At 32.6% G+C, this 27580-nt stretch overlaps 1 protein-coding gene across 1 annotated transcript; it reads left to right on the plus strand.

Moving 5' to 3' along the window:
- The first annotated feature begins 171 nt into the window (after positions 1 to 171).
- On the plus strand, positions 172 to 27162 carry LOC132547666 (poly(ADP-ribose) glycohydrolase-like). Its single transcript, XM_060211453.1, has 21 exons — positions 172 to 239; positions 2782 to 2892; positions 3427 to 3512; positions 6038 to 6137; positions 7502 to 7569; positions 8491 to 8581; positions 9079 to 9187; positions 9596 to 9694; positions 12681 to 12797; positions 13440 to 13523; positions 14670 to 14744; positions 15169 to 15261; positions 16738 to 16898; positions 18208 to 18290; positions 18713 to 18849; positions 19200 to 19347; positions 19460 to 19538; positions 21179 to 21287; positions 24036 to 24144; positions 24785 to 24916; positions 26752 to 27162. The coding sequence occupies exons 3-21, from the start codon at positions 3443 to 3445 to the stop codon at positions 26973 to 26975; spliced, it is 2088 nt and encodes a 695-aa protein (XP_060067436.1). The 5' UTR covers positions 172 to 239; positions 2782 to 2892; positions 3427 to 3442; the 3' UTR covers positions 26976 to 27162.
- The last annotated feature ends 418 nt before the right edge of the window (positions 27163 to 27580 follow it).

Consider the following 27580-nt stretch of genomic DNA (forward strand, 5'->3'; position numbering starts at 1 on the left):
TGGCATTCTTCTATGATAAAGAATTATTACCTAATTTTTATATTCAGAAGCTTATATATTTATAATTGAAAGGATGAATATGTTAAAGATGCAATATTGAAGAATATGTAAATAAACAACGTATATAGTGTGCCTAGTTTGAGGCTATCATAACCAAGATGGCGGTAACAGTAAACAAGAGGCAGACGGCATAAGACAACGCTTTGTCAGCAACCGATTTACAGGACAAGGAAGTAGTGGTATCTATGACTTTTATGTATCTTTATTTAGTTTATATTGTAATATCACACAAGGTTTGCAGTAATGGGAATTCTGTTGCGGTAATCGAAACCCAATAGATCGGCACATAAGAATCTACTTTCATTTTCGCTGGTTGACAATTTTAGTGAAGCCGCTTTACAGCACGATATAAGTAATTTAATTCTTTATTTGTTTAAAGAGGATTGCAAACAGCCCTGGGACTACTAGTTGCTTTCCTCGACATGAAACACATTACATAGTACAATACAAGAAAACATATTCGAAACTGACAAAACTTACTTACATTTACTCACTCCTTTCATTCATTAAATTGATACTCGCACACTCATCCACGCACACAGCACACACCTGCTCGCACACCAGACAGAGAGAGAGGGAGAGAGAGAGAGAGGGATAGAGAGAGAGAGGGAGAGAGAGAGATGATTAGAATCGGTTTGAATTGATTATGAAATCGAAAACTTGATCAAATATAACTTTGTTTGATTGACAGTCTAAAGTTTCACATCCATGTAGTAATATATTTACTAGAACATCAGGTATTAGCTCAACAACAAGAATCGGATTGACATTTGGAGCAATTTCATTACATACCAGACGCAACATCTTAATACGGGATCCATTATATATAGGGCAATATAAAAAGAAATGTTTCTCGTCTTCAGGAGAATGTATACACAAGTCACAAAATTTATTTACAGTTAAATTATAAGAAAATCTATGTTTGTTAAGGGCACTAAGTGCCATTCGTATTCTACAATGATTCACTTTGCCCTTTCCATGTCCATATGTATACAGAGATTTAGACAGAGGAGTCATACTATTACACAAAGATTTTGAGAAAGATGCTAATGTAGAACTACAGCGAAAATGTACAGGCAGATTATTCCAGTCTCTTATTGACTTGGGAAAGAAAGATTGGTGGAAGAAGGATTTCCTAGATGTTATGGGAAGAATAGTATCAGAATTTCGAAAGCCATAATTTTGAGTGCGATGGTTAAGTAGGGGACATACAGATTTAAGATATGAAGGACAAAGATCATGCTTAATTTTATACAACATTTTTAGTCTACAATTTCTTCTTCGGTCACTAAGAGATTCCCATCCTAATTCATTTAACAGTTTAGTATATTTAGTTACCTTTTAACCACCAGTGCATATCAAAGCTGCTCTTCTCTGTACACTTTCAATGAGGTCGGATTCAAATTGACTACAATTATCAAATAATACATTACCATATTCTAAGATAGATCTAACCATTGATTTATAGAGAGTTTCAAGACAGGCTCGTGGGATTATATACGATAGTGACTGAAGTATGTTTAAAATTTTATTAGCTTTACCGACAATTTCTGACACATGAGAATGCCAGCTCAGATTCCCAGACAATAAAACACCGAGATGTTTATGTGTATTAACATGTTTTATAACAACATTATCAAGAATTAAGTTAGGTATAACCAATGCTCGTTTTTGAGTAAAAAGAACAAGTTCGGTCTTCAAAGCATTAAAAGAAACTAGCCATCGTTTCGCCCACTGAGACAATATAGATAAATAATTGTTCAGTCTTTCTACAGAGGCCTGACCAGATATTGCCGAAGAAAGTGACGTATCGTCAGCGAATAAGTTGATATCCGACGAAATACCCTCGCTGATGTCGTTAACGTAAACTAAGAATAATAGAGGCCCTAATATAGATCCTTGAGGAGCCCCAGAGTTAATTGAACGTTTTTCAGAAGCTTGGCCATTCAAGGCAACAAATTGATTTCGTTCAGATAAGTAACTTTTAAGCCAACAAAGTAGATTACCTTTGATTCCAACATTTTCTAGTTTATAAAGGAGACCGGCGTGCCACACTTTATCAAAAGCCTATATACGATATATCTTAAGTATATACGTAGCGCCTGCTGGCCAGCCATCATGACAGTTAAAACAATCTATTTGAAAATCCTCCATCTTTTTTCTGGGAAACAGGTTTTGAAGTATGAAAAAAGTTACAGAAGCAACATTTACAAACACGTTTTTTTCCATTATTAGTTTGCTGGTCCATAGTATACTGATAGTATTCTAGAATTTAGAAGTATATGATATATTTCATGTTAAGTCAGTAGGTATAACATTAAATAACATTAAGCGCTAAAGAACATTTGACCAACATGGAGTGACTACAGTGATCACTGCATCAGGGTTGTTCTTATCATGTGTCATGTTGTTAGAGGCTTTTCTGTGCTTTGTTATTAAATGACGCATAAAAACAAAAATTCAATGGAATGTGATTGCTCTGTTATCTTCTCTATTTATGTGACAATCTCAAATTATCTATCACAACAATATAACACTGTTGGTGTAAGGACACTTTAACACAAAAACAAACAACCTTGAGTGTTATATGCAGTTTCAAATATATATTTGTAGGTCACTGTGATAAGTAATTTCTGTTTCACTGACGTTTGTCACACTTGTTTTGTTTTCCTAATTTCTTTTTCCTTGCTGAAACTTCATGAAAAAAATATGTATTTTCAGAGCTTTCCAGTTCTTAGCTATTGAATGATGAATTTTTGTGGTGCAGAGATTGTGTACCAGAAAGCTTAGAAGCCAGTCTCTAGAACTGTGATCAGACAATCTGGCTTGGAGGTAATACATTAAGAATAGCATTGTATTAATTTGAATGTTTCACTTTATTGACATGATTTCCACTGCGTAGGTCTTATCTAATCAACATAGATTGTTCAAACAATATTTCTCCAAATATATGGGTATGCCCCAGTATTCAATATCATCATTATTCACAATGGAATGGAGGAGCAATGCTGTGCTGCTTTTTGAAATGATATGTTTGAGTAAACCAGTATATATGTATTTTAGATATAAGTTGTCATGATTTGTATGGGATGCATGGGATCCCTTCTTTGGCATCTATTCTGGTGTCAAATATCACCAATTCTTGTGTACCTTTCAGATATATCAATTCTTGTGTACCTTGCAGGTGTATCATGAGTTCTTGTGTACCTTGCAGATATATCATCAAATCTTGTTTACCTTTATGATGTCATCATTCCTGATTAACTATTGAATATGTTATCAGTTCCTATCAACCTTTTAAATGTCATTTTTATATTGATTATATGATGCTTTACATGTTACATAACATATTGTTTCATTATGCAGATTCTACATTCGTAGAATGAGTGAGCCACCTGCAAAAAGGAAAAAGACTATTCTAGATTTCTTTAAAAAGAATAAAAGTGAACAAGGTAAATATTGTTTGGTCTCATGTTCACTTTGATAGAACTTTTTTTATACACCTGTAAAAATTTTAATAGTACATGTTATGCTATAACATTGTCCATCTGTCAAAAATTTCTATTTATCTGAAGATTTCCTCTCAGCAGATTTCAAACAATCTCTTTCAAATTTAGGATTAATCATCATTTTGTGATGATGTGTTTTCCTGAAAAGCATTTTAATTTGGAAGAGTTACTATATTTTACCATCTTTTTAACCTGGATATCACCTTCATCAGTTTTTAACTGATTCTTTTGAAAGTTGGTAGGTTTGTAACCATGATAGAAAGTAATTTTTTTGTGAACAGCATTTTGATTCAACAAGTTTTGAAAGAACTTTTGTCCTTTGTGGTTTTTTTCTTCTGGTCTGGATTTTTCTTCATTCAGTTTTTGATTGATTTTTCTAAAACTTAGTATTTTATTAACTGCTACATATACCAGTATTTGCCTTTGTTCTATTTTCACTCTATGAGGTTTTGAGGAGTTATTGCCCTTTGTTTTTTGCAGCTTTTTGAACTTATCTGGAGATCTGCTCCCTCAGTTTTCAATCAACTTCTTTCAAATTTGGTAGGCTTTCTATACTAGCACAAATGGGAAGGGTATATATTGTTCCAAACTGTGATATTTTGTTAACATACAAATAATCTCGATATTTAATTCATTAGTGAAAATATACATATATGCTTTTACATTATAGAGAAAAAATACTGTTTACTTATTAATGGATTTGTTAATGTAAAATGTAAAATGAATGACCATTTGGTATGTTTCACAGTCCAAATCATGCTGTATCCCCTTAATAAAAAGTCATTTTTCTAAATTGACATAAAAAAACAAGAATATCTTCCCAATTTTAAAGAAAATATTATGTATTCTTGATTCTAATGAATAAAGACACAGGCTTCTGAAACATTCTGGTAAAAAAACCATAAACACTACATTCATTATACAGAAGAGTTGGGGAAGTAGAGTTTGAGTATTTAATGAAGTCACATACTTCTTCTACTGGTTTTGTTATGAGAACTTCTATTCTATAGATATAATAATACATCTTCTACTGGTTTTGTTATGAGAACTTCTATTCTATAGATATAATAATACATCTTCTACTGGTTTTGTTATGAGAACTATTCTATAGATATAATAATACATCTTCTACTGGTTTTGTTATGAGAACTTCTATTCTATAGATATAATAATACTTCTTCTACTGGTTTTGTTATGAGAACTTCTATTCTATAGATATAATAATACTTCTTCTACTGGTTTTGTTATAAGAACTTTTATTCTATAGATATAATAATACATCTTCTACTGGTTTTGTTATGAGAACTTCTGTCTATAAACATAATAATACTTCTTCTACTGGTTTTGTTATGAGAACTTCTGTCTATAAACATAATAATACTTCTTCTACTGGTTTTGTTATGAGAACTTCTATTCTATAGATATAATAATACTTCTTCTACTGGTTTTGTGAGAACTTCTATTCTATGATATAATAATACATCTTCTCTGGTTTTGTTAAGATATAATAATACTTCTTCTACTGGTTTTATAGAACTTCTATTCTATAATAATAATAATACTATAGATATAATAATCTTCTACTGGTTTTGTTATGAGAACTTCTATTCTATAGATATAATAATACTTCTTCTACTGGTTTTGTTATGAGAACTTCTATAGATATAATAATACTTCTTCTATAGACTGGTTTTGTTATGAGAACTTCTATTCTATAGATATAATAATACTTCTTCTACTGGTTTTGTTATGAGAACTTCTATTCTATAGATATAATAATATACTGGTTTTGTTATACTTCTATAGATATAATAATTCTTCTACTGGTTTTGTTATGAGAACTTCTGTCTATAAACATAATAATACTTCTTCTACTGGCTTTGTTATGAGAACTTCTATTCTATAGATATAATAATACATCTTCTACTGGTTTTGTTATGAGAACTTCTATTCTATAGATATAATAATACATCTTCTACTGGTTTTGTTATGAGAACTTCTATTCTATAGATATAATAATACATCTTCTACTGGTTTTGTTATGAGAACTCCTATTCTATAGATATAATAATACATCTTCTACTGGTTTTGTTATGAGAACTTCTATTCTATAGATATAATAATACATCTTCTACTGGTTTTGTTATGAGAACTTCTATTCTATAGATATAATAATACATCTTCTACTGGTTTTGTTATGAGAACTTCTATTCTATAGATATAATAATACATCTTCTACTGGTTTTGTTATGAGAATTCTATAGATATAATAATACATCTTCTACTGGTTTTGTTATGAGAACTTCTATTCTATAGATATAATAATACATCTTCTTCTACTGGTTTTGTTATGAGAACTTCTGTCTATAAACATAATAATACTTCTTCTACTGGTTTTGTTATGAGAACTTCTATTCTATAAACATAATAATAACATGTTTTAGCAATGCATTTGGTCTGATTTACAGATCAACAGAAGACCAAGAAGAACACCAATAAAATGGCTGATTCTAAAGCAAACCTCCCAGTGAAGCCTTTAGTCAGTGTTAAACTCCCTCAGACAACCAGGTACATATGTAGATTGTCATATTTAAATACATGTCATATATTATCTAAGATGAGATGAAAACAGTGCAAATGTACAATATCCAACTGTAAGTAGAAGATAGTTTATAAGGATATTTTTTGTCTGGTTGGAGATTGCAATAGGCTGCTTAACTAGCAGCATAGACTATGAAAAATATCTAAGTTAAAGAAACTTGCTCTTAACATCATAATGGGTTCCTGACAGAAAAATCAAGGACATTAAGTTAAGTTCATATTTGTCCTTTCTCTTAAAAAATATTACCTAAAAATTACAAAAATGATAAGACCAGGTACTTATGATGGGTAAGTGTCCTCCACTTCATTGATGGCACCTGTCATGTTAATCTAGGTCAGGTCATGTAATACATTTGTATCATGTTCTTAAAATTGGAACCAGATAAATGATAATGAAACAAACAAATTTGATGTTTTATGAGGAAACATTCTGAATGAGATCATAAGATTTTATCATGAAAATTCTCTTCATCAGCCTGTAAGTTTTTTGCGCTGCAGTTGTTGATATTTGTCATTGAAATCTGATTTTGGAAACAAGTCTTCATAAATATGGAATGAAAACTATGCAAAATATAAAAATGATAAATAGAAGAATGATAAAAATTATCAGATTACCTGTTTATACAATACATGTACCTTTGCAATTTTCATTGAATGATTAAGTCTTTACAGTGGATATTGTGTTTCACTAACAACCATCTTCAGGTGATTCCTAAATTTTGATCAGGATGTCTTGACTTCCACATCGGGAATTCATAACATCATCATTTTGTTTGTGTTGACCTCATGTAATCCATACTTTTATATAGAGCTTTCATTACTATGTATTACACCTTAATAGAGAGGAGACCTTTATGTGAAAGTGACCTTTTTAAGCAGGTTTGATTGCACATATAAAGTTTTTCTATGGGTACAAATATACTGTCAAAAAGCTGTATACAATGTGCACTGATTTCATAAATATAGATTGCTGCAGTAACAGAGTTTACAAATAGCTACAAATAGCTACAAATAAAACATTTGTAGAGTCTAAAAATAGCTACAAATAAAACATTTGTAGAGTCTAAAAATAACTACAAATAAAACATTTGTAGAGTATGGGTACAAAATATAACTACAAATAAAACAAATAGCTACAAATAGCTACAAATAAAACATTTGTAGAGTCTAAAAATAGCTACAAATAAAACATTTGTAGAGTCTAAAAATAACTACAAATAAAACATTTGTAGAGTCTAAAAATAACTACAAATAAAACATTATGCAGCTACATCTAATACTCTTTAATTCATCAGTTGCCTGTAAGTTAATAAAAACAATTTCTGTTTCAGTCAAGCGGGAACTAGTCTTGCGGGAACCTCAGTTGGTAGCGATTTTAAAGGAGTTACATCAGCTCCAGGTACAAAACTACTTTTACTATGTCACAACTTGACAAATGACTATAATATAAAACAACAGTGAATTATAAGACAAGAATCATACGTAATTGTGAAATGTTATCTATGTTCATGAAATTTCAAGACAAAGTGTATGTATTTGTCTTTTGAACAAGAGATAGAGAAAAGGAGGGAGGGATGCTTTGCTTTGAAAAATTTAATTGAAAAAGATTCGCAAAAAATAAAGATTTGAAATACCAATTAACATCCAGAAGAGTGATTTATAAACGTATATTCCACACAAGTTAGAATTTCATAAGATGCTTCGAAGAAAATTGAACAAAGTTATCTGCTGATTATGGAAATCGTACACATAAATATACCATTTGAATAAACAGATAATATTTAATTTGTGGAAGTTATATATAGATCTAGCAAGATTGATTTACAAATGTTCACTTTGCCCTGATTGGATCAGAACAGGTTTGTGTTCTCATTACTTTGCAACTAAATTGCAACCACAGCAGAAATTTTAGTGAACAGCATACACACTTTTGTGTATTTACCCAATACTCTGCATAAAATTTATGATTCAGTGATCCTTCAGTTCCGCATTTCCACGTACACTATATTTAGATGGTTAAATTTACATTGGCTAAGATTATTTCCACCAATTTCACCTGTCCAAACTAACTCACAAGAGAGATATTTTGATGCTAACATTAATTTCAGAAGTCACTAGAATGAGTTCAGGACCGCCAGAAATTTCGCAGTTTCAGTGGAATATCCCTTTAAAGACATGAAATGTCTTTTATTGCAGTGTACTCTTCAATGCATATGCACTTTCTAACTGTAGTTGACAGTAATCATAAGTACTGATGTTTTCATGAGAATTAACAAAGAGGTCAGCAATAAATTAGCATATGTGCTTTATTTATCAACAGGTCCATCTTCTCTGGCAGATGCTATTCACGGAACAAACAACCAGTCCCCAACACTACCAATGGAATGTGATTCTCCAACATTGTTTTCAGAGTAAGCTGATGATTATTTACATGTTGTCTTTGTAATACATGAAAAATATTTGTTTCTGTTTCCTCAATACTTATCTGCTATTCTAAAACATAAATCCTACACAAAAACTACGAAGCATAAAGAAAGGCCAATTAGACTATTACTGTCAGTGAAAAAAGTGCGAACATATGTACATTTACAGTATATGTGAACAAAAGTACTTTTGATGACTACCAATAGCATTAAGGTATTATATCAAAGAGCATTAACCCCTTGTCAGATGTCTACCCAGTACTCATATTTTAGAATTAACAATGCTTTGATATTTGTGATAACCCAATTTTTTAACTTTGAGTCAGAGGTAAGGTGCTAGTTCCCCGGGCTTATCACAGAAAAAGTATATACTTACCAATGTATTCTGCAGCAAAATTTGGAATGATTTTCATAGCGTAACATATAAGAGCGTGCAAGTGAAGATATTGAAAAAAAAACATACAAATTAAGTTTGACTTTTACAGTTCGGATCAGTCTGACATGCGGAACTCTGTAGGACCAGACAGTGAAGACCATATCCTTGACATTCCTACCAGAAAACCAAGCGAACGAAAAAACGACTGTGTTTTCAGGGTAGGTATTTAATGATCCTGGAAGGTAATTCACAGGGTGCCTAGAGAGCCATGATCATTGACAATATGAATTTTAAGATAAGTGTATCCTGGCTTGAACATTTTGCCCAAATAATGTTGGGGTTGACATCAGCTTGGTCAGGTGATTTCCACTGATGGAATGTTGATTTCATTTTCCTTATACATCCAAAACAACAATTGTTTCCTTATCAACGTCTTAATAAAAGCTCTACAGACATTTTGTTGTTTGTCTGTTGAACATATTTTTAGAGGTTACCTCACTTTATTGTAATGTGATGACAAAACAATGTATAGCCTTTGTAAATGGCAACCCTACATTATTGTCATCATTGATGTTTTTGATTTTATGTAACAGTGTATCATTACTTAATCATATCTCTTTTGGCAGGGAATGCCTATTACCAAAATGAACAGAAGCCCTAGCTGTTTGGAAAAGCTTCAGTGTCTCGCATCTGTTGCTGCTCATAAAGTCTTGTTCAAGGTTCCGGTAAGTCAGTATTTTGCAGAAACTGTCCATTCTTGCATCAGTCTATCCATCCTCCTTTTCTGTCCACATGTCTCTCTAGTTTGTTTCACCATTCTGGCTCTCTAACCGTCCATCTTTCTTATTCCAGCTAATTAGTACCAGTTAACATTAAGAATAGTTCTGCGACATCCATACCATGACTCAAAATTATATATTTAACTTCAAAGATATTACAATCCTAGTATGAATTTAACTATGAAAGATTGAAATCAGTCTTCTTAGTGCAAAACTAACAAAAAACTTAGTGTAGACATATTAATGAAATAATTTTGATTTAATCTCCGAATCTCTGAAATTTACAAAAGATATGAACAAAAGAAATATGAGAACAAGATTAACAATGGCAACAAAAGCTATTAGGGATACTTAAGATTATCAAACAAATAGAGAAATGAAGTCTTAAGATCTTAAAATTGAGAATAGTGTTGTCATGCAGAAATATCATGGAAGACTTATTATTGATATTTGTTCTACTTATTGTGTTTCAAGCTAGATGACCCTGAAAAACTGTTGTATGTAAATCAGAATAGCGGACATGCAGATGGTCATACATCATATGTTAGGGTCACACATCACCATATGTTCTGTTCACATGTACATATTGAAATATGCTTAGTACCAAATAAAAACTAAAGCATTATAGTACAACATGTAGATAAGGTTCTGTAAGTTAACCTATTATAAGAGGATGCAAATGTAGATGAGGAAGAATTTGAGTCGAGGCCCTTCAAACCTGGCACAGTCAGGGAAATATTAGTACAGTTTATTATGCAGGGGAGTTCAGCAGTTTGGCCATAGGTTCAGATTTGGGAATATTTAATTGACATAGGGCTGTTTTGCAAAATTTTGTAAACACTACTATAGTAATAAGAACTAAATTTATGATTTTCTTGTCTAAATTTATTATTTTAAGCACAGTCAACACTGGTTGTATCATTAAGGCTCCAGAGCCAGCATAGCATTTTTTTTTTTATTAATGTTTGAAAATTTCAACTTTAAATGGAGGAGATAGGGAAAATTCACACCTTTTTTTGTAGGATACTGGTCTGTTTACCTGACCTAAAAAGATGAGTGATATTTACAAATTTTATCTGACTTTTTAGAAACATTCATGTCTGTCCCTCTTACATAGATGTTTTCATCAATGTTTTCACAAAGGGTCGCCGATATTTGTATGTGCATACACCTTTAGAAATTTTTGTGCTTTATACCACAAGAAGATCATTGCAACCTATATTTTTTGCCTTTTGACATTCATAAGTTAGAAAATGTTACCATAGTACTGGTATACTGTACGGCATCACCTTGGAAAGTCGGGAATGACCCTTACCAAAAATAGACCACTTTGACCTATATTTTGGCCTTTGTCTTTCATGATGAAAATAAAAATTAATTCTGTAACATCATAAAATGGATCACTTAAAGGAACTTAATGGTTAGATTTCAATATTTTTCCCATTGGTTTGAGGCAGGTGTTGTTATACTTCAAATAAAACTGTTTATGAAATCATGGCAGTTTTTGAGAAAAAGTGATAAAGATTATCAGCTTCAAACTAACACTGGTTGACACTCGCTGTTATGGTTTGATCAGAGATAGCCAAGTTCATCAGATGACCTTCAGGAATATTATTTAAACCCACCACTTCATTATGATTTTTGAATTTTTCTGCGCAAAAAACATTGTTTACAATCTCAGAACGATAATTATATAAATTATTATTGGGTCATTCCTATTTAATTTCAATTTTTTGACGTTTTTGATAAAATGGTTATGCAAACTTTAAAATATTATAATTAACAGAAAGTGCACAACTTTTAACAGAGATATAAATGTTATAATGTTTTTCACCAGATACAAAATGAAAATTGAACCGTTTAGTGATTTTCTGTAGAAGCTGCTGTTACACAACTCCTTTTTTGATTAGGTAATAGGGCAGTTGGTTTTTTAAATCTGAGAAAAAATTCAAAGAAGAAAATAAATATAATTTGAATAACTTTTGAATAATTTCCTCCTATAACAACTGCACTTTGTGTTTAAGTTTTCAGGATAGTTTTCTATTGTTTTGATAATTAAGTACATGAATCCGCAAGCTTGTTTCCATTTCATCAGTAAATATTATGGAAACTGCCATCTTGAGGACCTGATTGCTCATCTCATGAAAATTTGCAAATCTATTTTTATTTCCCAATTTCGTGTGTTTAAAGAATTATTTTGAATTAGTGTATATTGAATTACTGTATATTGAATTTCAGTGTTTTTTAACAAAATGAAAGTTTTGTTTAATATGTGTAAAACTGACTAGGCTCCTTATCACTGAAGCCTTTACATTGCTCCAGAGGGTCATTAATAGCAGACGTAAGTGTGTGTTAAGTACATGTAGATGCACTTTCGTGTAACAAATGAGTGTTTCCAGTGCTGATTCTTTGTAAACTAGAGTCATAGGTTTGATTGGTTTCCTGTTCAGAAATATTTCCTGTTTAGGAATTTTCCGCCTTTACAATTAAATTGAAACAGAAATCGCTGAAATAAATGTCCCATATATGTTAACTTATATTTGTATTGTAATTCAAAACAAGGATTGAATTTTACTAACTTGATAAATGTTGTTGTTGTTGTTCACATTCTGTACAACATGTACAATGCATCAAGATTTAAACATGACAACACCATATCTATGATGTCTACATAAAAGATTACTAGAAATTTTGTGTGTGGTTTTTTTAAAAAAATTTTAAGGGGGATAGGGGCATGTGTGTGGAGGAGATGGGGAGGTAGACATAAAGTGTATTGTATTTTGCGTTTTGATTGGAAGTGACCATACTTATAAAGCAGGATGAGTGAGATATAAGATTGCAATTGATTTTTTTATGGGATATTGGATTCCCTATCTAGAAGAGATATAAATATTATATATATACCTTGTTAATTCTGATATTCCTGATCCAGTTTCAGTACTCTGGAAAGCCTCCTGATCCCTTCCCATACAACTTCAAGGACCGTTGGGACAATGACCATGTTAGGATGCCTTGTTCTAATTACAATGAATACCCAGTCAAGGGCAAGGTAGGTCATTATTTCTTTTCTAAGCTCTTATAAATTCAAAGTGAAGCATCATTATGGTAAACAATTTGTTTGTTTGCTGAATTCATCATTCTATGAATATACAAGTGATTTTGAGGTCTCGTGGAAGCTACTAGCTACTGAAATGAACACCATAAGAAATGTCCTCCTCATGCTCTCCAGAGCTATTGGGGTAAAGTGCCTTGCCCAACCACACAACTTAGATCTTCACTAGAAGTTGCTTAGTCTCCACACACTGGACTATCACTACTCTTGCTGGTAAACAAGATGGCAAATAAAACATGATACATGTTTAGAGGTTCAAATCACAGGAAGCAGTTATACAGAGATAATGATCCTCATGCACAAAGGCACTTTCTTGACAGTTTTTCTTTACTTACATTGAATTTGAAATATTTTTTGGAGACAGGTTGATTTATATTGTTTTTTTCATTTTAAAACCATCATCAGAAAACAAACCAAGAATATTTAAGCCTTCCCTGTATATAGATACCCACTTACCCACATGGGTGGATTAGAGCAAGAGTTTGCCTTCTTCAAGAGAACAACAAATATATGAATTTTATTTTATTTTTGTTTTTTTTTAAGACTGATAAATTGTGAATATTATTTGATATTTTACAGGATGGAAAACAGACAGTAAGGAGGCGATGGGATATGATCACGGAAGTCTTACTTTGTGACATTCATGGCCCATATGAACTAGAAGTATGTCGGTTTCATATGTGACACATAGCTGAGAAATATTAACCACATACAGTCATTTCATTCAGCTATTGAAATCAGCATTATGTAATAACGATTTGTGCATAGATTAGATATATGAAGCAAGACTTAAGGTTTTGATAATACTAATCAAACCAATGCTGATTTTTGGCCGGGTTGCACATAGTATAATGAATGTCAGACGGGCAGATGGGTGGGTGGGCGGCTAGGCTGGCAGATAAACTCCTCCAAGAGTTTTTGACGTAGATGCTTGAAACTTTGTAGGATGTTTATATATATATGTTGTTTATGTGCACCTCCTATTATTAAGGATTCATTCCAGACATTTTTCTGGATATCCCTGGCTTTGGAACTTAGTCATTTTCCGCAGTTTGGCAGGGAAAAGGGGTACCAGTTTTGTAGAATCAACTCCTCCTAGAGTTTTTGACGTAGAAGCTTGAAACTTTACAGGATGTTTTATATATATGTTGAAGATGTGCACCTATTTATTTAGGATTCATTCCGGACGTTTTTTCTGGATTTTCCGGGCTTTGGAACAGCCTGCCGTGGATAATCCAAGATGGCAGTCTTTGCCTCTCATTGGTTGAGATGGTGTTTTGAGCACGATAGCCTCTCACTGGCTGAAATGTTTTTTTGAGCACAATATATAACATTGCACTCATCCCGCAACCTGGCCAATTGTGGCTTTGCCCCATTTTTTTTCTACTTTTTTCAATGACATGAACAATAATAAAATCAAAGTTGACACCTTGAAATTACTGTATATATTCGTAATTATCAAGGGTCGAAATTTTCTGGATTTTTCTTTTAAAACAATCAAACTATATTTCAAAGAATCAAAATTTTGTGATCTGGATGCAGAAACACATCTACTACACCATTCTCATTATTTAATGCAGCAAAAATATCCTCACCACAAAATAACACGCTCTACAGTAACACCTGACAGATTTGTGGGATACATGAGTTTCAACCCTGATAATGGAAAAAATTAAGATCAATATACACATTTACACATGTGTACACATTTGATCAGATACATATGTTTACCATATTAATTCTCTCTTAAATACCGTATCTCCAGCATTTCCTTCCTGAAATACAGATTTTATTTTATTTGAATTCCAGGAAGTTATCTTGACATATAATTCGAGATATTCTGAAAGGTGGGACTTCAAAACCCTTCACTATTTCTTCTCCAAAGTAAGTGTATTATTGATTTATATTGAAATCTAATTTGATTTTAAGGAGAGGGCTAGTGTAGGCTTTGCCTGTTGCTCTATCCATATTGTATTTCTGTTTGTGCAATAAAATATTCTAAAATGAAAATGTTCAAATCAACATACTATTTGCAAAAATTTGTAATAAACATATTCCTATATTTTGATAATATTTGCCACAGATTTTCAATATATGAATTTTGTAAACAAATTATGCTTATTTTTTCTTGTTTTAAATTAGGAATTTATTGGATCTCTATTTCTTGAAGTTTTGAATTTCAAAATTGTATTCAGTTTAATTTGTATTCCATAAATTTTAAGAATGACATTTGAAATGTCTATTTAATGAAAAAAAATGTGGTTTATATTCTTAGTTTAAGTCCCATATCACTGTCTTAATTTAATAGGAAATCGAGGTGGCGGAAAGAAATCACTTTTTCAAAACAACATTAAAGGAAATGGTCAGGCTAGCCCTGAACCTTCCAAATCTTTGTACCCAGGTAAGAGAAAATGAAATTTTGATGAACTGTGAAGTGAGCATACCATCAAATTCAAATGGCATGATATAGATGTTCCTAATACATATTAATAATAGCTGTTCCTAATACATATTAATAATAGTTGACCACATCTTTAATCCATCCTGAAAAAAACTCATAAATCTCATAAATCCTTTATCAATTTCAGTTCATATTCACACTATACTACAGTAACATTGAGTTTTACACCTGATTAGACTTTGGTACAATGTCTACCAGTAGTTGTATGACATGCTAGTTTGTAGGTACAATGTCTACCATTAGTTGTATGACATGCTAGTTTGTAGGTACAATGTCTACCATTAGTTGTATGACATGCTAGTTTGTAGGTACAATGTCTACCATTAGTTGTATGACATGCTAGTTTGTAGGTACAATGTCTACCATTAGTTGTATGACATGCTAGTTTGTAGGTACAATGTCTACCATTAGTTGTATGACATGCTAGTTTGTAGGTACAATGTCTACCATTAGTTGTATGACATGCTAGTTTGTAGGTACAATGTCTACCATTAGTTGTATGACATGCTAGTTTGTAGGTACAATGTCTACCATTAGTTGTATGACATGCCAGTTTGTAGGTACAATGTCTACCATTAGTTGTATGACATGCCAGTTTGTAGGTACAATGTCTACCATTAGTTGTATGACATGCCAGTTTGTAGGTACAATGTCTACCATTAGTTGTATGACATGCCAGTTTGTAGGTACAATGTCTACCATTAGTTGTATGACATGCCAGTTTGTAGGTACAATGTCTACCATTAGTTGTATGACATGCTAGTTTGTAGGTACAATGTCTACCATTAGTTGTATGATATGCTAGTTTGTAGGTACAATGTCTACCATTAGTTGTATGACATGCTAGTTTGTAGGTACAATGTCTACCATTAGTTGTATGACATGCTAGTTTGTAGGTACAATGTCTACCATTAGTTGTATGACATGCTAGTTTGTAGGTACAATGTCTACCATTAGTTGTATAACATGCTAGTTTGTAGGTACAATGTCTACCATTAGTTGTATGACATGCCAGTTTGTATGCATTTTGAACTATCATTAATCATTGTATATTGTGTATGTATTTTGTGTCCATTGTTTATTGTAAGAGTGAGTTACTTTCCTTATACTGTTGTGTATTCTCCACTTCAAAAGATATGTTTGCTGCATTTTGAGAGAATTTACAAATAAAGGCTTATTATTCATAAGACATAGTTGACATGTAATTATTAGTAAAATTTGTTGAATAAAATAAGGTTTTGTTGGTCATCAGTCTAGGCTACACCTGACCTTTTATGAAACAATGACAACTAGTAAGTTTTTCACCTCATTACCATGGTAGATCAGTGGTCATATGTTGGTCAATCCAAGCAAGTACTATCACATTCTCAACTGATTTAAGAAACAGATCTAAAACCAATATTGATCTTTTTCCAGCCAATACCTCTTTTGAAAAAAGAAAAAAGTCGAAGTGTGACCTTCAGTCAACAGCAAATTTCCTGTCTTCTAGCTAATGCATTCTTTTGTACTTTCCCAAGAAGAAATGCAAGACAGAAGACATCAGAATATAGTAACTACCCTTCTATCAACTTTAACAGGTATGTTTGTTAAGTTTGGATCACACTTGTATTTATATACTTGTAAAGTTTGTACTTATAAAGTTGACAGAAAATATTTATGACCTTTTTAGAAGTGAAGTTTCATTCTGATAAACGATTACAAAGGTTATGACCTTTTTAGAAGTGAACTTTCATTCTGATAAACGATTACAAAGGTTATGACCTTTTTAGAAGTGAACTTTCTTTCTGATAAACGATTACCAAGGTTATGTCCTTTTTAGAAGTGAACTTTCATTCTGATAAATGATTACAAAGGTTATGTCCTTTTTAGAAGTGAACTTTCTTTCTGATAAACGATTACCAAGGTTATGACCATTTTTGAGAAGTGAACTTTCATTCTGATAAATGATTACAAAGGTTATGACCTTTTTAGAAGTGAACTTTCTTTCTGATAAACGATTACCAAGGTTATGTCCTTTTTAGAAGTGAACTTTCTTTCTGATAAACGATTACCAAGGTTATGTCCTTTTCAGAAGTGAACTTTCATTCTGATAAACGATTACCAAGGTTATGACCATTTTTGAGAAGTGAACTTTCATTCTGATAAACGATTACCAAGGTTATGACCATTTTTGAGAAGTGAACTTTCATTCTGATAAACGATTACAAAGGTTATGACCTTTTTAGAAGTGAACTTTCTTTCTGATAAACGATTACCAAGGTTATGTCCTTTTCAGAAGTGAACTTTCATTCTGATAAACGATTACAAAGGTTATGACCTTTTTAGAAGTGAACTTTCTTTCTGATAAACGATTACCAAGGTTATGACCATTTTTGAGAAGTGAACTTTCATTCTGATAAATGATTACAAAGGTTATGACCTTTTTAGAAGTGAACTTTCTTTCTGATAAACGATTACCAAGGTTATGTCCTTTTCAGAAGTGAACTTTCATTCTGATAAACGATTACCAAGGTTATGTCCTTTTTAGAAGTGAACTTTCTTTCTGATAAACGATTACCAAGGTTATGTCCTTTTCAGAAGTGAACTTTCATTCTGATAAACGATTACCAAGGTTATGACCATTTTTGAGAAGTGAACTTTCATTCTGATAAACGATTACCAAGGTTATGACCATTTTTGAGAAGTGAACTTTCATTCTGATAAACGATTACAAAGGTTATGACCTTTTTAGAAGTGAACTTTCTTTCTGATAAACGATTACCAAGGTTATGTCCTTTTTAGAAGTGAACTTTCATTCTGATAAACGATTACAAAGGTTATGTCCTTTTTAGAAGTGAACTTTCATTCTGATAGACTCTTTATAAATGTTAACACTGTTGACTGCAGCTTGTTTGATGGTGAGCCAAACCAGGTGAAGTTAGAGAAGATGAGATGTATAATGAACTATTTCCGACGTGTCACTTCCTCAGGTAAGCACAATTACCAGTATGCAATATAGTTTAAAGCATGAAATCATCTTGTGCATATGTTTTGTTTTCAAAACTCATATCAACTTTGTCCTAATGATCAAGTTGTGGGGATTACTCCTGACACATTAGAACTCAGAAAGTCTTTTTTACCAGAAAACTCAAAAGTGACCTTGACTCATAGTCAAGGTCACAGGGGTCAAATGTGTTAAACGTGGAACATATGCACAGATATTGTACGGTTGGTCATAAAGATCCAGGTGAGCGATACAGGTCTTCTGGGCCTCTTGTTTTAGCTCTTAAGTTGAAAAGGGCTCATGAAAACAAACCTTAGACTGATGACTGAACTTTGAATAGGAAATTCTCATTTAATAATAGAATCTAAGGTGTGCTTGGAGACAACTGACACGTTTGTTCTTATTCAGTTCCCACAGGTACTGTGACATTTATTCGACAGACTGTTGACAAGTTTCCTGATTGGCAAAAATTAGACACATCTCTACGGGGTTTACATGTGTCTGCAGAGGGCACAATAGAGGATGATGGGATAGGCATGCTACAGGTATGAGGATAATGATATAGATTTTGTTAATTTCTAAAAAAATTCCTGCTCTGGCAAAAAACAAAAACATTGTCAAATATAAAATGTTGAATAATAGCTTTCGTTTAATGACACATTTACAATTTCATGCAAATTGTTTTCCCTTAATCTGTTACTTATTCTTTAAGTCCATTGTTTACATGGACCTATGCTGTAAAAGTATTCAACCAATAACAGACTTGAAATGAGGTGAATATTTGTTTATATGAACCTAAGGAAGAGATGTTGACCTTCCTATGGATTTCTATGTATTTTCCTGTTTCTTATTAGTATTTTGTACAGAAACCAGCACATGACACCTTATTTTGTAGGTTGACTTTGCCAATAAGTACCTGGGAGGCGGAGTCTTTGGGCAGGGTTGTGTTCAGGAAGAAATCCGTTTTCTAATCTGCCCTGAAATGATTGTGTCCCGCCTCATTACAGAGTGTCTTGAAAACAATGAGTGCCTCATTATGAAAGGTAGGTCCAAGGGTCCAGCTGCCTGCAGAAAGTTCACATTTATTGTATGCAGAAAGACTTGACATGTTTGATGATATATGGATGAAACAGATTTATTGATTTTTCTTCACAGGTTGTGAGCGTTTCAGTGACTATGATGGTTATGCTAAAACATTCAGGTGGAAGGACAACTATGAAGACAAAACGCCAAGGTAAGACGTTTTACTAACAGACATTATATAGTGGCCGTACTGACAGACATTATATAGAGGTTTTACATACAGACATTATATAGAGGTTTTACTGACTGACATTATATAGAGGTTTTACATACAGACATTATATAGAGGTTTTACATACAGACATTATATAGAGGTTTTACTGACTGACATTATATAGAGGTTTTACATACAGACATTATATAGAGGTTTTACATACAGACATTATATAGAGGTTTTACTGACTGACATTATATAGAGGTTTTACTGACAGACATTATATAGAGGTTTTACATACAGACATTATATAGAGGTTTTACATACAGACATTATATAGAGGTTTTACTAACTGACATTATATAGAGGTTTTACTAACTGACATTATATAGAGGTTTTACTACTGACATTATATAGAGGTTTTACTGACAGACATTATATAGAGGTTTTACTGACTGACATTATATAGAGGTTTTACATACAGACATTATATAGAGGTTTTACTGACTGACATTATATAGAGGTTTTACTGACTGACATTATATAGAGGTTTTACATACAGACATTATATAGAGGTTTTACTGACTGACATTATACAGAGGTTTTACTGACAGACATTATATATATAGAGGTTTTACTGACAGACATTATATAGAGGTTTTACTGACAGACATTATATAGAGGTTTTATTATACAGACATTATATAGAGGTTTTACATACAGACATTATATAGAGGTTTTTTTGACATTATATATATAGAGGTTTTACTGACAGACATTATATAGAGGTTTTACTGACTGACATTATATAGAGGTTTTACTGACAGACATTATATAGAGGTTTTACTGACTGACATTATATAGAGGTTTTACTGACAGACATTATATATATAGAGGTTTTACTGACAGACATTATATATATAGACATTATATAGAGGTTTTTTTACATTATATGACAGACATTATATATATATAGACAGACATTATATAGAAGTTTTACTGACAGACATTATATAGAGGTTTTACTGACTGACATTATATAGAGGTTTTACTGACAGACATTATATAGAGGTTTTACTGACAGACATTATATAGAGGTTTTACTGACTGACATTATATAGAGGTTTTACTGACAGACATTATATATATAGAGGTTTTACTGACAGACATTATATAGAGGTTTTACTGACTGACATTATATAGAGGTTTTACATACAGACATTATATAGAGGTTTTACTGACAGACATTATATATATAGAGGTTTTACTGACTGACATTATATAGAGGTTTTACTGACTGACATTATATAGAGGTTTTACTGACTGACATTATATAGAGGTTTTACTGACTGACATTATATAGAGGTTTTACTGACTGACATTATATAGAGGTTTTACTGACTGACCTTATATAGAGGTTTTACTGACTGACATTATATAGAGGTTTTACAGTTTTACAGAGTATTACAGACATTTTAAAAAAGATTTACTGAGAGGAATTATGAAGAAGTCTGACAAATAGACATTGTGGAGAGCCTTTAATTTACATGTCAATTGATAACTGAATGCTTTTTTTAATGATATTGTGTGACATTATCTAAAAGCTGACACAATGACCTGAAGTTTTATGTTGACAGAGATGACTGGGGACGACGGTGTACAGATGTGGTAGCTATAGATGCCCTCATCTTCCATGGATATGCTCGCCAATTCAAGTCTAGCTCAGTTACTAGGGAACTCAACAAGGTATTGTACACTTAAAACAGTAAATATAGATATCAAATTTCATCAGTCTGTAATTGCAGAAAAGTAACAAAATTACAGAGGAACTTTTGAATATACAGAGAAAAAAACTCCAGAGGAACTGTGAAATATTCAGTGACATTCATCAGAAATACTTGTAGTAATCCAGTGACATTCATCAGAAATACTTGTAGTAATCCTGTGACATTCATCAGAAATACTTGTAGTAATCCTGTGAAATTCATCAGAAATACTTGTAGTAATCCTGTGACATTCATCAGAAATACTTGTAGTAATCCAGTGACATTCATCAGAAATACTTGTAGTAATCCTGTGAAATTCATCAGAAATACTTGTAGTAATCCTGTGACATTCATCAGAAATACTTGTAGTAATCCAGTGACATTCATCAGAAATACTTGTAGTAATCCTGTGACATTCATCAGAAATACTTGTAGTAATCCAGTGAAAATCATCAGAAATACTTGTAGTAATCCTGTGAAAATCATCAGAAATACTTGTAGTAATCCTGTGAAATTCATCAGAAATACTTGTAGTAATCCTGTGAAAATCATCAGAAATACTTGTAGTAATCCTGTGACATTCATCAGAAATACTTGTAGTAATCCTGTGACATTCATCAGAAATACTTGTAGTAATCCTGTGAAAATCATCAGAAATACTTGTAGTAATCCTGTGAAATTCATCAGAAATACTTGTAGTAATCCTGTGAAAATCATCAGAAATACTTGTAGTAATCCTGTGACATTCATCAGAAATACTTGTAGTAATCCAGTGACATTCATCAGAAATACTTGTAGTAACATTCATCAGAAATACTTGTAGTAATCCAGTGACATTCATCAGAAATACTTGTAGTAATCCTGTGACATTCATCAGAAATACTTGTAGTAATCCTGTGAAAATCATCAGAAATACTTGTAGTAATCCTGTGAAATTCATCAGAAATACTTGTAGTAATCCTGTGAAAATCATCAGAAATACTTGTAGTAATCCAGTGAAAATCATCTGAAATACTTGTAGTAATCCTGTGAAAATCATTAGAAATACTTGTAGTAATCCTGTGAAAATCATTAGAAATACTTGTAGTAATCCTGTGAAAATCATTAGAAATACTTGTAGTAATCCTGTGAAAATCATTAGAAATACTTGTAGTAATCCAGTGACATTCATCAGAAATACTTGTAGTAATCCTGTGAAATTCATCAGAAATACTTGTAGTAATCCAGTGAAAATCATCAGAAATACTTGTAGTAATCCTGTGACATTCATCAGAAATACTTGTAGTAATCCAGTGAAAATCATCAGAAATACTTGTAGTAATCCTGTGACATTCATCAGAAATACTTGTAGTAATCCTGTGACATTCATCAGAAATACTTGTAGTAATCCTGTGAAAATCATCAGAAATACTTGTAGTAGTCCTGTGAAATTCATCAGAAATACTTGTAGTAATCCAGTGAAAATCATCAGAAATACTTGTAGTAATCCTGTGAAAATCATTAGAAATACTTGTAGTAATCCAGTGACATTCATCAGAAATACTTGTAGTAATCCAGTGAAAATCATCAGAAATACTTGTAGTAATCCTGTGACATTCATCAGAAATACTTGTAGTAATCCTGTGAAATTCATCAGAAATACTTGTAGTAATCCTGTGACATTCATCAGAAATACTTGTAGTAATCCAGTGACATTCATCAGAAATACTTGTAGTAATCCTGTGAAATTCATCAGAAATACTTGTAGTAATCCTGTGACATTCATCAGAAATACTTGTAGTAATCCAGTGACATTCATCAGAAATACTTGTAGTAATCCTGTGAAATTCATCAGAAATACTTGTAATAATCCTGTGACATTCATCAGAAATACTTGTAGTAATCCAGTGAAATTCATCAGAAATACTTGTAGTAATCCTGTGAAATTCATCAGAAATACTTGTAGTAATCCTGTGACATTCATCAGAAATACTTGTAGTAATCCTGTGACATTCATCAGAAATACTTGTAGTAATCCTGTGAAATTCATCAGAAATACTTGTAGTAATCCTGTGACATTCATCAGAAATACTTGTAGTAATCCTGTGAAAATCATCAGAAATACTTGTAGTACATGTCATGTTAATTCACATCAGAGGCCCTGTAGTACATGTCATGTTAATTCACATCAGAGGCCCTGTAGTACATGTCATGTTAATTCACATCAGAGGCCCTGTAGTACATGTCATGTTAATTCACATCAGAGGCCCTGTAGTACATGTCATGTTAATTCACATCAGAGGCCCTGTAGTACATGTCATGTTAATTCACATCAGAGGCCCTGTAGTACATGTCATGTTAATTCACATAATACATGTCATGTTAATTCACATCAGAGGCCCTGTAGTACATGTCATGTTAATTCACATCAGAGGCCCTGTAGTACATGTCATGTTAATTCACATCAGAGGCCCTGTAGTACATGTCATGTTAATTCACATCAGAGGCCCTGTAGTACATGTCATGTTAATTCACTTCTGTTATGATCTTAATCATAAGGTACACAAAATTCTTACTTTTTAAACATTCCAATTCAGAAAAAAATAGAGTCTATACCTCCATTCTTCTTTCTGTAAAGATTGAAAAATAAATGGAAATGAAAATATGTCATGGTTTTCAATTAAATTATTATATTGACCAAAACGACATAGATGAATATTTGTGATTGGCTTTACTTACCTTTTATTAGGCCTATTGTGGTTTCATGAATCCACATGTCAAAGATGCAAAGAACCTACCTGCTGTTTGTACGGGAAACTGGGGATGTGGAGCATTTGGAGGGGACAAGCAGCTTAAAGGTGAGTCTCCTTTCTGAGAAATATGGTTTTAGCTTTAATAAATTCTGGTGTGAATCACCAGGTGGGTTTAGCATATTTAACAGTCATTGAAATAAATACATATTTAGTTTTCTAAGCCTGTCAGTAGTTTTGTGGACATGTTATGGTATTTTCATCCAACAATTTTCCTAGTAGACTTCATTATCATTTAGGAACATTTTAACACTTATGACTTTTACGTTTCTGTCCTCCGTTAATTTTTTTATTTTATTTCCCGGACATTTAAATCTTCTCAGAGTCATTTTTTGACATCTACTTTTTTTCTTGGTTTGATTTTGACTTGTGTATTCTTGACAATAGCAGAAGATTAATTCTTCTCACAGTAGATTCAGTGTAATCTGTGAAATAAGTGACAAAATTTGATAGGTTAGCACAATACATATAGGATATTTAATAGTGTCTTCAGTAATAACAAATATATTTCACTCGTGTGGCTAATATTTTTGGCATCTTTCACTCGTGCGAAGAAGCACTTTTATCAGTTTGAGATATCCCTATATTTCACTGCTAAAAATGTAATAAAAAGGTCTTTTTGAGTAGTATCAAAATCAGCACTTCCTCAGCACTTCCTCAGCACTACCTTGTCTCATTTGTTTTCTAGCTCTGATCCAGCTGATAGCAGCCTCCCAGGCCAAGCGTGACCTTTGTTACTTTACATTTGATGATACAGACCTTCGTGACAACCTGTACAGAATTCATGACTACCTGACCAATGTCAACCCTATAGGAATAAGTAAGTGCCAGATACATGAGTTCCTACCTATTTGTCATAACTGGTATTTACATGTTATAAATGTCACATGCATCAGATATTAATTTCTTCCTTCAAGTCAAGCCTTTTGTACGATCAATTAAAAAGATGTAGAGTTACATGCATGTTATTTCAAAGTGCAAAGATTTTTACAGTCAATTAATGTTAAAAGGTAAATGGTGACTGTTCAAGGTTATAATGGTGTGTGAGAAGTGTTAAGATGACTTACAGATAAGCGACTATCAGAGATCAAACTTAGGTTACTGCTAAAAGTATCAATCAGTTGTCAAAGTTATAGCATAACAGAGGTCAAGGTGACGGAGACTAAGGGGACAAGGTGACTAATAGAGGTCTAAGAGAAAGTCTGTTAAAGTTAAAAAAAGTTGACTAAAGGAGTTCAAGGCAAGTGTGAAGTGTCAAAGATCGACTATCAAAGATCAAACAGGTTATTGCTAAAAGTATCAACATGTCAGATAAGGTCAAAGTGATTATAAGAAGTATCAAACAGTTGTTAAGATGACTTAAAAACTTATGAGATTTTAGGTTACTGCTAAAAGTATCAATCAGTTGTCAAAGTTATAGCATAACAGAGGTCAAGGTGACGGAGACTAAGGGGACAAGGTGACTAATAGAGGTCTAAGAGAAAGTCTATTAAAGTTAAAAAAAGTTGACTAAAGGAGTTCAAGGCAAGTGTGAAGTGTCAAAGTGATCATTCAAAGATCACAGGTCAAAGTTAACATGTCGAAGGTCAAAGTGACTATAAGAAGACCAGGTGATCCCTAAAAACTTTGTTTTCTTTGGATCCTACCATTCACAGTTTTTGAGGTCAGAATAGATTACATTAATAGAGAAAAATGTAATAGGTCCATGATATTAGTGAAACTTTTAAACTGTGAAATAATTAGGGCCCCGCATCGCGATGCGGGTGCCCTATAGTAATCACCTTGTCCGTCTGTCCGTCTGTCGCGCCATCTGTCTGTCCGTTTCGCTTTCCGCACGATATCTTGAGAAGGAATGATGAGATTTCGATGAAACTTGCTTATGATACTTGGTACATAAGGCTCAATCGATGTTCGCCAAATTCCGCACATATTTAATGAGGCTGCTGCAATCTGATTGGCTGAATGTTTTACATGTCTGTCGGTTTCGCTTTCCGCGCGATATCTTGAGAAGGAATGATGGGATTTCGATGAAACATGCTTATGATACTTGGTACATAAGTCCCTTGCTCAAGTTCAATGTTCGCCAAATTCTGCGCATATTTAATGAGGCTGCTGCAATCTGATTGGCTGAATGTTTTACATGTCTGTCGGTTTCGCTTTCCACGCGATATCTTGAGAAGGAATGATGGGATTTCGATGAAACTTGCTTATGATACTTGGTACATAAGTCCCTCGCTCAAGTTCGATGTTTGCTGAATTCCGCGCATATTTAATGAGGCTGCTGCAATATGATTGGCTGAATGTTTTACAGAGAATATCTTCTGAAGGAATGATTTGGGATTTCTTTAAAACTTGCTTTGTGATACTTGGTACATAAGCCCCTCATTCGAGTTCAATGTTCACCCTGTCCGTCTGTCTGTCCGTCCGTTTCCCTGTCCGTCGATCCATCTGCCCATTTTCATTGGATTTTGATGAAAGTTGCTTTCAATACTTGACACCTGTCCATATATTTCTTAATATTAAGAAACTCAATCATAAGGGGTAGGTATTATGCGGGGCCCTTCCTCGACATTGGTCTAGTTATTAGAGGTTACATTGGGGGGATGCAAGAAGTCAGAGGTTTATATAAGTTTCTGTTTACTCATCTTTTCACAGGTAATATCCTGACGCTGATTGACCAGTATGAAAGAAATGTGGTAAACAAATTCTCCAGGAAAAAGGATCTTACCTTGTATGAGTACATTATCAAGGTGTTTGATGGCAGCCTGGAAAATACGGACTCTGAACCAGAATCCCCGGGGGATTTTTCCCAGAGCAGTCAGGAAGGCATCAACCTGGAATCGGTCCACGGAAAAGCACAGAAGTCACTGAATGTCTAGGCGATATTATCAATAATTTATTTGAAGTATAAGTGCAAGACTTTCATTACTGTTCTCTGTGCTTTAATTGGGCAAAACTTTCTCTCGTAAGACATTGTCACATATTATCTTAAAGGCAGACCGCTGGAGAATTTTAAAAAGCTGTGCTGTATAATGATTAAGTTTGAGTAATAAACCATGTCAGTCATTGATTTTTATTTTCGATATTGTTTTGCCACAATAATTCAGGCGACTTGTTTTTAATTTTGACCGCTGCTGAAAAGAGTGACATCAGAAAAGAATTACATATCTATGTATATATACATATAATCACGGAAATATCCACTGAACAAAAACTGCTTGAAAATATCTTTAATATCACCTGATTGTTTTGTGTAAATACAAAGTACTTTTGAGCTTGAATTCAAACAATGATTTGAATTGAATTATGGCTTATAAGTTTCCTGTAGTATCAAATACTTACACTGCTGTAGAATAAATTAACAAAAATTGTGCAATTAGATCCCAATTTCTTGTACTAGTTTCCTATAAGTCAATTATCAAAAAATAATGACCATTAACTGTGAATTTTGGTAACGGAACTTTATGTTAATGGTATTTTTACA

The sequence above is a fragment of the Ylistrum balloti genome, unplaced genomic scaffold (assembly GCF_031769215.1).
Source record: "Ylistrum balloti isolate Yb309-2 unplaced genomic scaffold, AGI_CSIRO_Ybal_v1 Utg369972, whole genome shotgun sequence".
Classification (NCBI taxonomy): Eukaryota; Metazoa; Mollusca; class Bivalvia; order Pectinida; family Pectinidae; genus Ylistrum; species Ylistrum balloti.